The 13,569-nt window shown below is 42.6% G+C and overlaps 1 protein-coding gene across 2 annotated transcripts in view; it reads left to right on the top strand.

Moving 5' to 3' along the window:
- The window catches only part of LOC126162735 (uncharacterized), a 387,453-nt gene that overhangs the window by 352,372 nt on the left and 21,512 nt on the right, over nt 1-13,569 (top strand). For both annotated transcript variants that reach the window (XM_049919398.1, XM_049919399.1), the window contains one exon: nt 8,429-8,632. In XM_049919398.1, coding sequence (XP_049775355.1) covers nt 8,530-8,632 — 103 coding nt within the window. In that variant the 5' untranslated portion in view covers nt 8,429-8,529. The remainder of the gene's footprint in view (nt 1-8,428; nt 8,633-13,569) is intronic.

Raw genomic sequence — 13,569 nt, forward strand, 5'->3', positions numbered from 1 at the left:
GTATGGTGCAGACAGTGGCAGTGCAGATGAGGACAAAAGGGGCAGTGTAAAGGAGAGGACACAGTGACAGTGGCACACACTGTAAATCAGTGGGAGTAAACTGATTGAGAGATAGTGGGAGAGAGCACTTCCATCTCGCTGCCACTGTCTACGTCTGAGTATGCAGGCTTCACCACAAAGAGAGACTGCATAAAATAATTATAATGTTCTGTGTTAAAAGTGCGCGAATATGTTCCCATGCCAGAATTTTCGGTGAGGATGGCGGAATGAGGACAGAGGCAGCTGGTTCCCCATTTTCCTGTCAGTGTTTTCAGGAGGAACTTATTCGCCTATTTGTGCTCCGACAGGAACATTTTTCTGTTGATTTATACTACGGTGTTAGCCGTTTAACGAGATACTGCTGACGGAATTAGTGTGTTCATGGTGCAATAAGTTAATCGGAGCACGCAGTACTAACACACATGTATCATCGAGCCGCTATTAGCAATATTTCGTTGCATGTTGAATGCAGTGTTACCCCATATTACAGAACCTTTGAATATTCGGGAAAATTACATAATTTTCTGATGTCGTCGATAAGAAGCGCCAAAGAAACTGGTATATGCAAGCGTATTCAAATACAGAGATATGTAAACAGGCAGAATAAGGCGCTGCTGTCGGCAACGCCTATATAAGACAAGTGTGTGGCGCTGATGTTGCATCGGTTACTGCTGCTACAACGGTAGGTTATAGAGATTTAAGTGACTTTGAACTTGATGTTATAGTCGGCGCACGAGCGATGGGACAGAGAATCTCCGAGGTAGCGATGAAGTGGGGATTTTCCCGTACGACCATTTCACGGGTGTACCGTGAATATCAGGAATCCGGTAAAACATCGAATCTCCGACATCACTACGGCCGGAAGAATATCCTGCAAGAACGGGACCAACGATGACGGATGAGAATCGTTCAACGTGACGGAAGTGCAAGCCTTCCGCAAATTGCTGCAGATTTCAATTCTGGGCCATCAGCAGGTGTCAGCGTGCGAACCATTAAACGAAACATCATCGATATGGGCTTTCGAAGCCGAAGGCCCACTCGGGTACCGTTGATGACTGCAAGACACAAAGCTTTACGCCTCGCCTGGGCCGTCAACATAGACATTGTGACTGTTGATGACTGGAAACATGTTGCCTGATCGGACGAGTCTCGTTTCAAATTGTATCGAGTGGATGAATGGACGTGTACAGGTATGGAGGTAACGTCGTGAATCCATGGACCTTGCATGTCAGCAGGTGACTATTAAAGCTGGTGGAGGCTCTGGGCAATTCCAGCAGGACATTGCGACACACCAAACGCCCAGAATTACTACAGAGCGGCTGGAGGAACACTTTTCTGAGTTTAAACACTTCCGCTGGCCACCAAACTTCCCAGACACGAACATTATTGAGCATATCTGGGATGCCTTGCAAAGTGCTGTTCAGTAGACGCCCCCATCCCCTCATACTCCTACGGATTTATGGACAGCGCTGCAGAATTCATGGTGTCAATTCCCCCTCCATGCCACGTCGTTTTGCAGCACTCCTGCGTGCTCGCGGGGGCCCTACATGATATTAGGCGGCTGTAAGAGTTCATTTGGCTCTTGATTGTCTTACTTATCAATAATACAGTGTCTGCAAAAGCTTTTGCTTCAGCTGTTATTCTTACCACGGAAACAGTAAACTGTTGAATTTGGTTTATTGTTATTCATCACAGAATATCTTCTATGAAATTTTTGACTTAGTTTCACGGATTAAGCTAGGTAACATCGTTTTTCTACAAATGTGGAGAAAGACAGGCTTCCTGATTACAGAAATGACACTGAAGTGTCTGCTTCCAGTGAGTAATATTTTTCAGAGCGCATTTCCTGCCTTCACATTTCTGATTTCCACACACATTTTCAATCAGAATTAGTCGATTTCGGTACCTACCAATTTAAATAATATTTACAAATATATTTGCAATTTTCATTGAATTCAATTACAATAACTTCAGAGAAAGAAAACAGTAGCACACCTACGTGATGTGCCCTTGCTAATATCATGCTCTAACTTTCACACTGATGGTGCAGTGAAGTCCTGTCAGCACTTTTATTGCAATATACAGTTTCCTATGACAATATCCCCCAGTGCAAGGTCAAAACGACTCATTATTGGACATTGCTTCATTAAGAAAAATGTTTAATTCCATGCCCTCTATTATTGCAGGAAACTAGTAGTAGCTATTATGATACACTTTGTATAATGTGCCATTACAATCCAAATTATTTGGAATGTAGAAAAAGCAAAAATTTGTCATAAACCATGTATACAGTTTCCTATAGCGGCTTCGAAGGAACTAACACCCCAATCAGATGAATCATGAATGAGTGTGCAAAGGGTAAACATATCGAAAAGGAATACTAGCGCTATGACGCGTTGTAATGGAGTATAAGACTGAAAAAATAGTAATAAATTGTTTTGAAAAGTAGTGACGAAGACAGTTGTGAGGATCCGAAGACCGCCACAGCTAGGGAACTGGATGATAGCTCAATCATGACGTCCTCCATAACAAGGGAGAAAACTGATATGACTGAAAAACTTACAGGTTCGGCTCCGGATGCTACTCAATAATGGAATTATTGTAAAATGTGTGTGCGCTCCCCTTCCCAGTGAAGCACGGATCTTGCCCTTGGTGGGGAAGCTTTCGTGATTCAGCGATACAGATAGCCGTACTGTAGGCGCAACCACGTCCAGTTGAGAGGCCAGACAAACGTATGGTTCCTGAAGAGTGCCAGCAACCTTTTCAATAGTTGCAGGGGCAACCGTCTGGATGATTTGACTGATTTGGCCTTGTAACTTCAACCAAAACGGCTGTGCTGTGCTGGTACACGAACGGCTGAAAGCAATGGGAAACTACAGCCGTAATTTTTCCCGAGGGCATGCAGCTTTAATTTATGTTTAAATAACGATGGAATCCTCTTGGGTAAAATATTCCGGAGGTAAAATAGTCTCCCATTCGGATCTCCGGGTGGGGACTACTACATGATATCGTTACCAGGAGAAACAAAACTGGCGTTCTGAGCGTCGGAGCGTGCAGGCAGGGTAGAAAATTTAAAAAGGGAAATGGATGGGTTAAAGTTACATGTAGTGGGAATTAGTGAAGTTCGGTGGCAGGAGGAACAGGACTTCTAGTCAGGTGAATACATGTTTTTAAATACAAAATCAAATAGGGGAAATACAGGAATAAGTTTAATAATGAATAAAGAAATAGGACTGCGGATAAGCTGCTATGAATGAATGGCATAGTGAACGCATTATCGTAGACAACATTTGGCATGAGACCCATACCCACCATAGTAGTAAAAGTTTGTGCCGACTATCTCCGTAGATGGTGAAGATATTGAAGAAATGTATGATGAGACAAAAGAAATCATTCAGATAGTTAAGGGAGACGAAAATTCAATAATCTGAATTCGATATTAGGAAAAGGAAGAGAAGGAAAGATAGGTGAATGTGGAATGGGGGAAAGGGATGAAACTGGAAGCCGCCCGGTAGAATTTTGCACAGAACATAGTTTAATCATCACTGACACTTGGTTTAAGTATCTTGAAAGAAGGTTGTATACGTGGAAGAGGCCTGGAGACACCGGTGGGTTTCAGATTCATTATATAATGGTAAGACAGATGTCGGAACCAGATTCTAAATTGTAAGACTTCTCAGGGACAGATGTGGATTCTTACCACAATTTGTTATAAACAGCAGATTAAAACTGAAAAAACTGCAAAAAGGTAGGAATTTAAGGAGATGAGACTGGATAAACTGAAGGAACCAGACAGAGGTTGTAGAGTGTTTGAGGGAGTATTAGGAAACGATTGACAAGGACAGGGGAAAGGAATACAGTAGAAGAAGAATGGGTAGCCTTGAGAGACGAAATAGTGAAGGCAGCAGAGGATCAAGTAGATAAAACGATGAGGGCTAGTAGAAATGCTAGGGTAACACAATAGATACTGAATTCAATTGATGAAAAGAAAAAAAATGTAAAAAATGAGGTCAGGAAGCACAAAATGGCTAAGCAGGAATGGCTAGAGGGCAAATATAAGGATTTAGAAGCATATATCACTTGGGTAAATGTGAATATCAAGAGCTCAGATGGAAAACCAGACCTAAACAAAGGAGGGAAAGCTGAAAGGTGGATGGAGCATATAGAGGGTGTATACAAGGGAGATAGACTTGAAAGCAATATTATAGAAAGGGAAGTTGAAGAAGACGATGTGGGAGATATGATACTGTTTGAAGAATGTGAGAGAGCACAAAGACTCCTCATACAAGATAGGTTAAGGAAAGAGAAATCTATGTTTATAGCATTTGCAGGCTTCGAGAAAGCTTTTGACGATGTTGACTGTAATACTCTGTCTCAAATTCTAAAGGTGGCAGAGGTAAAATACAGGAAGCGAAAGGCTACTTGCAATTTGTAAGAAACCAGACGGCAGTAATAAGACTCGAGGAGCATGAAAGGGTAACAGTAACATCCCCGACGTTATTCAATATGCATATTGGGCAAGCAGTAAAAGAAACAAAAGAAAAATTGGGAATAGGAATTAAAGTCCAGGGAGAAGAAATAAAAGCTTTGAGGTTTGCCGATGACAATTTTATTCTGTCAGAGACAGAAAAGGACTTCACAGAGCAGTTCAACGGAATGGACAGTGTCTTGAAAGGAGGATATAAGATGAACGTCAACAAAAGCAAAACGAGGATATGGAATGTAGTCGAATTAATCAGGTGACACTGAGGCCATTAGATTAGGAAAAGAGACATTTATAGTAGTAGGTAGGTTTTGTTATTAAGACAGCAGAGTAACTGAGGCTGAAGTATAGAGAATATGGAATGTAGGCTGGCAATGGCATGAAAGCCGTTTCTGAAGAAAAGAAATTTATTAACATCGAATACTGACTTGTCAGGAAGGCTTTCCTGAAAGTATTTGTATGAAGTGTGGCCATGTGTAGAAGTGAATAACGGACGATAAACACTTTAGACCAAAAGAGAATAGAAAGTTTTGAAAAGTGATGCTGCAGAAGAATGCTGAAGATTAGATGGATAGATTACGTAGCTAACGAGGGAGGTACTTAATAGAATTGGGGAGAAGAGAAATTTCTGGCACAACCTGGCTAGTTGGAGGGATAGGTTTGTATGAGACATTCTGAGGCATCAAGGATCATCAATTTAGTACTAGAGAGATGCGTTGGGGGTTAAAATCGCAGAGGGAGACCAGTAGAGGAATACAGTAAGCAGATTGAGAAAGATGTAAGTTGCAATAGTTACTCGAAGATAATGAGGCTTGTACGGGGGTCACGACAACAACAACAACAACAACGTGCACGCTCCATTTAATTTAATTTTTTAATTGGTTAATTTACTTCCACTTCAATTTAAAACAAAAGGCTGAGTATTACACTGATTCGTACAATCACGAAATGTCTAGTGCCAGTAATGCTGCGATTTGGTATTCTGACACCGCTCATTCCCTGGTGTGCCCACATATTTCAGTACATTGACATCAGAGCACTCGCATGCATAATAACCATGAGTCGTGCAACGGGTAGTATACCATAATCTACTTGCATACAACACTGTCAGTGGCAATCTGCGACCCTTTCTTTCGGGAAATGTTTGAATGACAGCATCAAATCTAGTTGCCTTGCCAAATTATATACGGTCGCCAAGGTTCTCAAATCTTTGATGCATGGTTGGTCTGAGACAACTTTTTAACCCGGGTCAGAGTGCTGTATAACCTTTGTGGTTCAGGTGCAGTTATTGGAAGAATGTAATCTATGCGCATAGCTACACATACGTTTGGAAACAAGCTTAAATTTTTAAGCTTTTACATTTTATTCAAGAGCTTAAGCCACGTGATATTGTCAGTCATCTTTGAGCATTTCCACGAAACCCAAACGTTTCGTCTAAAATCTTCACTATTTCATATTTGGTTTTCAATGTAGACACTGGATTGTGAATAATGACCAAAAATACATTTATCTTGAATAAATCTAATGAATGCACATCAGTTACTTCATTCTTGGTTTCATCGTGGAATGACTTCCTCTTCTTAGTGCACACATCTGGAAATTCAGGATAGATATTGACAGCACTGAGAACTACTTTAGATCAAGGAGGATGGCGTCCCAATTTTCGGAAGGTATTTTAAGTCATTTAATAAGCTCTCAAAGTGTGTTACCTTAACATCAGTGGCAGTAGGTCGAGCTTGTAATAATTTGCTCCTGTAGTCAGTTGATACCAATAACTGTAGCTAAACTGACGCCATGGTCAAGTACTTGAATGATCTTATATAATTCTATATCTAAGAACATTACAGCTGAAAAATTTAACTTACTGAGAGTTTCAACAGCAGTGGCAATCTTATCCAAGTGAGCTGCAACTGATATTGTAGCGTCAACCCGAGCACTCGAACGCTTTAGCAGACTTAGAATATTAAGAATTTCCAACACACTGTTTCAGAATTCCCCATCAACGTGGACTGCTGCTGAACGGGTTGTAAAGAAAAAATCATTCCGAAGAATGTGTGTGCTATATGACAACTGTCAGCTGCGTGTGCTTCATAAGGCTATCACACGCGCGCACAGAAAATTTTGCAAGATGATTTCACTGAAGAAAATGTATCTGGGGTCCTTCATGATACCGTCTAATATCATTCCTGTTAGCATAGCCGGCCGGGATGGCCGAGCGGTTCTAGGCGCTACAGTCTGGAACCGCGCGACCGCTACGGTCGCAGGTTCGAATCCTGCCTCGGGCATGGATTTGTGTGATGTCCTTAGGTTAGTTAGGTTTAAGTAGTTGTAAGTTCTAAGGGACTGATTAAGCAACTCTCGTTTTCTGATTACAATCTAAGATTCCTGAAACCGATAACTTATTTCATATTTATCAATTTTCTTCTTGAATCAAATATAATGCAAGATCAATGTTGTTTGTTCGATAAGGCTTCTCATATTCTCTCGGTTCCAAGACAGTACTCCTGACATAATGGGCACAACTACAACTAAATTCATCCTGGGTATCACTTAACGGATAATGCGCTTGTAAACGCTTTACAGCTGCTTGTCGGTCTCTTGAACTTGCTAACGTGTTTTGCAAGTACTAGATCATAGTGACTCAAGACCTCGGAAATGTTCCGAGGAAATACCAATTAATTGGATCTCCAATTTTGGGAGCCGAACCTCTGAAGGCCAAGCGTCTTTACCAAGAAATAATGTCACATCAAATAACACGAGATTTCCCTTGTATTTGGCTGTTCTATGGATGGACAAAAGAACATCATTACCTCGTTACTTCTGAGCATCAGCATGGCCAGTGTACCTGTTAATGTCATTTCATTTCTTCACTTTTACGCTTCTTCCAGGGCAGCCGTATTTAGACAGAAATATTTTAGTCTGTGTTTACTCTTAGAATGCAAAATATTTTCTTTATACTGGTGCACATTGGCCGCATAAAATCACCTTCTGGTGGAATCAGAAGTACCTTGTCTTAGGATGTTGTTGACAAACCTACGAAATTCTAACATTTCACCGCTGTTGCCATGTGCACTTGTTGGGGAAATGTATTGATATGATTTCCAAAATATTTAAAGAAATCACATTATCAACTCAATCACAAGGTTGTTGTATTTCACGATTGGGAAAGGACATATCGTGCATCCAAGATTACACACGAAACAGAATTGTATGCATTTGGCCCGTATGACACGCAAACCGAAGTTAGTGTCAAGACGTGTGTTCTAGGAGGAACAGTTCGCTATCGGACACTGATTTCTATTCAAAATCAATTATATGCCCTGGGCTGTGTATAACACTGAGAATTGGAAAGGGAATTTAGGAACCCATCGTGTACCTCCTTGTAACGATAAACGAATAGTATTTTTATAGTGACATTTGTGCTGGAGCCTCGTAAGTGAACATAGTCTATATTCATCGTACTGCCTGCGAAATGTCTGTTGCACATTTCGCACGTGAGACAGATGGGATCTTGATAAAAACGAAATAGCAATAAGAAAAGTCTGCTGTAACAACGTTCGAACGGTTGCCTAAGTTGCAGGTGGTACCAGTTAAACGGACCATTACGTGTGCACACGGCTCACACCATACCGAGCACGAATGTCAATTAGCTAATGTGTGACTCAAGCTTAACACATCAGGTGGAGCACGAGAGTCGTTCACATTATCTAGAAGTTGTAGATCTACACGTTACCGCAATCGGGGGACTCGTACTTACTGTTGCGACTGTGCGACTAGCACTTGTCGCGAGCGCCATTCTGAGCAACGGTCAGCAGGTGCTACCTGGTGGCGAGTTTTGTTACTATGACAGTAGAACCGGAAAAAGCAATGAGGAGCATTGGTGTTGGGGCACCTGTTATATTGTAGCAGGAGGCGCGGTGGGAGAGCGACGAGGTCTGAGCGCGTGTGTGTATGGCGTGCGGAAAGCGAGGTGGCACGACAAGTTTCGCTCGCGGGACGTGCGGGCGATGAAGCCGGACGCGACCCACAACAGGGCCGATGGCGGTGGCGGCGGCGAGCGGCGCGCGACGCGCCGGCCGCAAAGGGCCCGCCGGCTGACGCGCCGAGCAGGTAGGACGGACAACCCCTAACCTCGCTAACACGCTGGTCTGGCGCATGGGGCTTGCTCCTACTAAAGTAGACGAGCTACACAAAACGCTTACTTTCTGCATGGCAAAACGCTCGAGGAGACTCTTCATAGCAATCGAGAGGCTTTCGGTGTATTGATTTTCTCTTGTAACACATCCGAATCTTACACCTTCATCTACATTGTGGAAGAATACAACAGTCCACTGATATTAGTAATTATTTCAACATTAAATAAATGCGAAGAAAGTGCGACTTCCCTCGCATCGTATTCAGTATGTACCACGTATCGTAGTTAGCGCCTGTGTTTCAAAATATTGAAGCATTGTTATAAAAAAAATAAAAAAATAAAAAAAAATTCGGAGTACTTAATTCAATGCCAGCTCGTTTTGAAAACGAAACATTCTACCAAAAGAAGCAGCAAATAACGACTCACGCGATGTGCAAGTAGCCCAAGCCTCTCTCTGGGTCACTTTCACCACAAGCATTAATACGTATTAAACCAGCACACTTCTCGTTGAAAATAGTACTTGGGTACATGTAAAAGATACGTAGTTGGAAGTCAAGCACACTAAACACCGGCCTCTGTGCGTGCTATCGCTTGTCGGAAAGTTGGGTACGGTATCTTGAAGCGGTCATGAAGCGTTAAAGAGGTTCATATTTTCCGCGGGTCATACACCACAGGCAAACGAAGCATCGTCGTTTCAGTATTTTCTCTGCAGTAAATTGCCGATACCAGCCATGTCGGTGAGACTCGTTCAAAGCGATAAGAGGACATCGTGACTCATTGTGGTATGCTGAACAGGCGCTGTTCTTCGGAGTATTGTGAATAGTGGGTATTAAGATCCGTCAAGGAAATTTAAATTTGACATACGTGCGTCTCGTAGGGCTACCGATTTTAATGCACTTAAAGACGTCATATTTACATGTTTCTTTCACATCTCATTATAAAAAAATGGTTCTGAGCATTATGAGACTTAACTTCTGAGGTCATCAGTCCCCTAGAACTTAGAACTACTTAAAGCTAACTAACCTAAGGACATCACACACATCCATGCCAGAGGCAGGATTCGAACCTGCGACCGTAGCGGTCGCGCGGTTCCAGACTGTAGCGCCTAGAACCGCTCGGCCACACCGGCCGGCCATCTCATTATAGTACATTCCTAAAACGTACTAATCTCGCCTGCGTACATGCCGTGGAAGTGCTAACACGATAAAATGAGATAAATTAGGGCGATACAGAAGTGTACAGGCGAACTTTCTCCTCGCGCGCTTGCATTACAGAAGGCAAGAAAGTAACAAAGTAACAAGCCCCCTCCGCTGTACACGTTACGGTGCAAACGAACGTGTTCTAATCGACTAAACGACCTAAAAGCCTCTGAAAGAAATATGGACTACAAATATGGCTTGTAGGTAATTTGGTAAATTCAATTCCACGTTGATTAGTAAATTAGAAAATGACTGAAACCCATATCTAATTATAGTTTTAACCTTCTACAGTGACAAGTGGATTTGACTTCACAAACCATTCAGCAGTAATTGAGGGTTACCCAAGGAGGAGCAGAAAGAAGCACTTTGCGAACAACAAGAGAAATGAGTGAATTAATGGCTAAGTGGAATGACAGGTGTTTGGTATCTCTTATGGAACTGAACTGAAAACGGAATATTTTGTGACAGTTCCCTTGTATATCATTTTTAACGAAATGAAATTTTTCACTCTGCCGCGGAGTGTGCACTGATATGGAACTTGATATGGAACTTCCTGGCACATAGAAACTTTGTGCCGGACCGAGTCAGTAACTCACGACCTTTGCCTTTCGTGGACAAGTGCTCTGTCGACTGAGCTAACCAAGCACGACCAACGACCCGCCTTAACAGCTTTACTTCCGTCGGTACCTCATCTCCTACCTTTCAAACTTAGAAAAATTTTCTTGCGGAACAAGCACTCCTGAAAGAAAGGATTATGCGGAGACATGGCTTGGCCGCAGACTGGGGGATATTATCAGAATGAAATTTTCACTGTGCAGGAGTGCTAGTCCTGCAAGTTTCGCAACAGAACTTCTGTAATGTTTGGAAGATACGAGATGACATACTGGTGGTAGTAAAGCTGTGAAGGCGGGGTCGTGAGCCGTACGTAGGTAGCTCAGTCGGTAGAGCACCTGCCTACGAAAGACAAACGTCCAGAGCTAGAGTCTCGGTCCGGCATACGGTTGTTACCTGCCAGGTACGTTCAACATTGTTCTTGATTCGAATAGAGAATAAAAGGCGTAAAACTTCTAATATTACGTGAGATACAATACGCCAATAATACACTGAAGCGCCAAATAAACTGGTACAGGCATGCGTATTCAAATACAGATACGTAAACGGGCAGAATACGGCGCTGCGGTCGGCATCGCCTATATAAAAGTGTCTGACCCAGTTGTTAGACCAATTACTGCTGCTACAATGGCAGGTTATCAAGATTTAAATGAGTTTGAATGTGGTGTTAGTCAGCGCACGAGCGATGTGGTGTTACAGTCAGCGCACGAGCGATGGGACACAGCATCTCAGAGGTAGCAATGAAGTGGGTATTTTCCCATATGACCATTTCACGAGTGTACCGTGAATATTAGGAATCCGGTAAAATATCAAATCTCAGACATCGCTGCGGCCGACAAAAGATTCTGCAAGAACGGGACCAACGACGACTGAAGAGCATCGTTCAACCTTACAGAAGTGCAACCCTTGCGCAAATTGCTGCAGATTTCAATTCTGGGCCATCAACAAGTGTCAGCATGCGAACCATTCAACAAAACATCATCGATATGGGCTTTCAGAGCCGAAGGTCCACTCGTGTAACCTTGATGACTGCACGACACAAAGCTTTACGCCTTGCCTGGGCCCGTCAACACCGACATTGGACTGTTGACCATTGGAAACATGTTGCCTGGTCGGACGAGTCTCGTTTGAAATTGTATCGAGCTGATGGACGTGTACAGGTATGTAGACAACCTCATGAATCCATGAACTCTGCATGTCAGCAGGGGACTGTACAAGCTGGTGGAGGCTCTGTAATGGCGTGGGGCGTGTGCAGTTTGAGTGATATGGGACTCCTGATACGTCTAGATACGAGTCTTGACAGGCGACACGTCCGTAAGGATCTTGCTTTATCACCTGCATGCATTCTTGCCCATTGTGCATTCCGACGGGCTTGGACAATTTCAGTAGGACAATGCGACGTCCCACACGTCCAGAATTGCTTCAGACTGGCTTGAGGAACACTCTTCTGAGTTCAAACACTTCCGCTGGCCACCAGACTTTCCATACATGAACATTATTGAGCATATATGGGATCCCTTGCAACGAGTTTTTCAGAAGAGATCTCCAGCCCTTTGTACTCTTACGGATTTATGGACGGTGCTGCAGGATTCATGGCGTCAGTTGCCTCCAGCACTACTTCAGACATTAGGCGAGTCCATGCCACGTCATATTGCGGCTCGCGGGTCCCTATATGCTGTTAACCAGGTGCACTAGTTTCTTTGGCTCTTCAGTGTGAATCTCTTTGGTATAGCAATGCTTAATTCATCAAGCGAGAAATTTAACGTAGAAATACTTTTCAATTTGCTCAACGAGAGCTTTTTTCGAAAAAAGTTACGGAAATTACTTTGGGGTAAAGGAAAACTTGTGTATTTTGCGGACTGATAAGATTCCGCAAAGTGTAAAGACAAAGGTCTGTTTGTGGGAAGAAAAACTGGATAGGTATCTTTTAAAATATCGTGTACTATAAGCGGGTGTAGGATTTCATGTGCTAGTCCAGAAGATAAAACGTGCATGAATAATCGTTCACTTAATTAGTTCCCGTATATGACAGCAAAATAGTGAAATCTTGGCAAAAATGATTTATATAATATAAATCAGAGACTTGTAGCAATCGTTTTCTCGTATTTACGATGTGTAGGTCTTGTTGGGTCTCGTAATGCGCTTGCGAGTCGTCGCGCGACTGCATCGTCCAACGGTGACGGCGGCGTTCGTATCTTTCATTGACAGGTCAATATTATCTCGGCAGGTCGTGTCACGGTAGAAAAGCGAGAAGTCAGAATACTTCCAAGCGCTTCTCTCACTCGCCTCGCACGCGTTATTTTACGTATCGTAAAAAGGCTGTTACCCTTAGCAGGCCCTGTTTACGTAGCATGTATCGCCACACGCACATAATCCACTGTTTGTTAGATGACTAATGCTTCACGTATTGTTTGATTGATAAACAGAAGGCGACGCACATAGTACGCCGTTATAACACAACGATATGCCGCTTACTAACGAAACATGCACACACTTTACGAGAGCTTAATAAGTGTTAAAGAGTAGCTGCAAGTTGACCTAACGGATTTGCTAACATCATTCTTACTGCATGCGTGACTTTCAGTAGGCTCGCCGCAATTTGGTAGACACGTGAGAATTTGCTCTCTCTTTTCCAACTGAGATTAATGTTGTTGTGACAGCTGGTTAAATCTTTCTCTTTACCATTTTTTAAAAACAGTGTAGATGTTCATTCCATGAACTAACTTTGAAGATAAGCAAAGAAGGTACTGGTACAGTTAATTATTTCATAGCTGACGGTATGACACAGATTTAAAATCTCCTCAGTATTTTTATTGTTTTGTATCTTGGTAAGGGCAGCTAAGTTCTTGAGTCAACAGTTTGGTAAGTCTTGTTGACTTCGCGTAGTCTAACGTTTGATCATACAACCAGGGCACAAAGGTAGCAGCATCCGACACTTACTAGAGTATGCATCTCCAGCTATTAGGCCTATTTTCAGTACTAAATAAGTGTTTTTCTAGGGGCAAGTCATAAAAGATTTCTTTTTGCATGGTCGTATCCATGTATTGTTGCGCAAAATGAGATCGACGTAAAGTCGAGAACACCGATAGTCAGAAGGAACT

This window comes from Schistocerca cancellata, chromosome 2 (assembly GCF_023864275.1).
Source record: "Schistocerca cancellata isolate TAMUIC-IGC-003103 chromosome 2, iqSchCanc2.1, whole genome shotgun sequence".
NCBI lineage: Eukaryota > Metazoa > Arthropoda > Insecta > Orthoptera > Acrididae > Schistocerca > Schistocerca cancellata.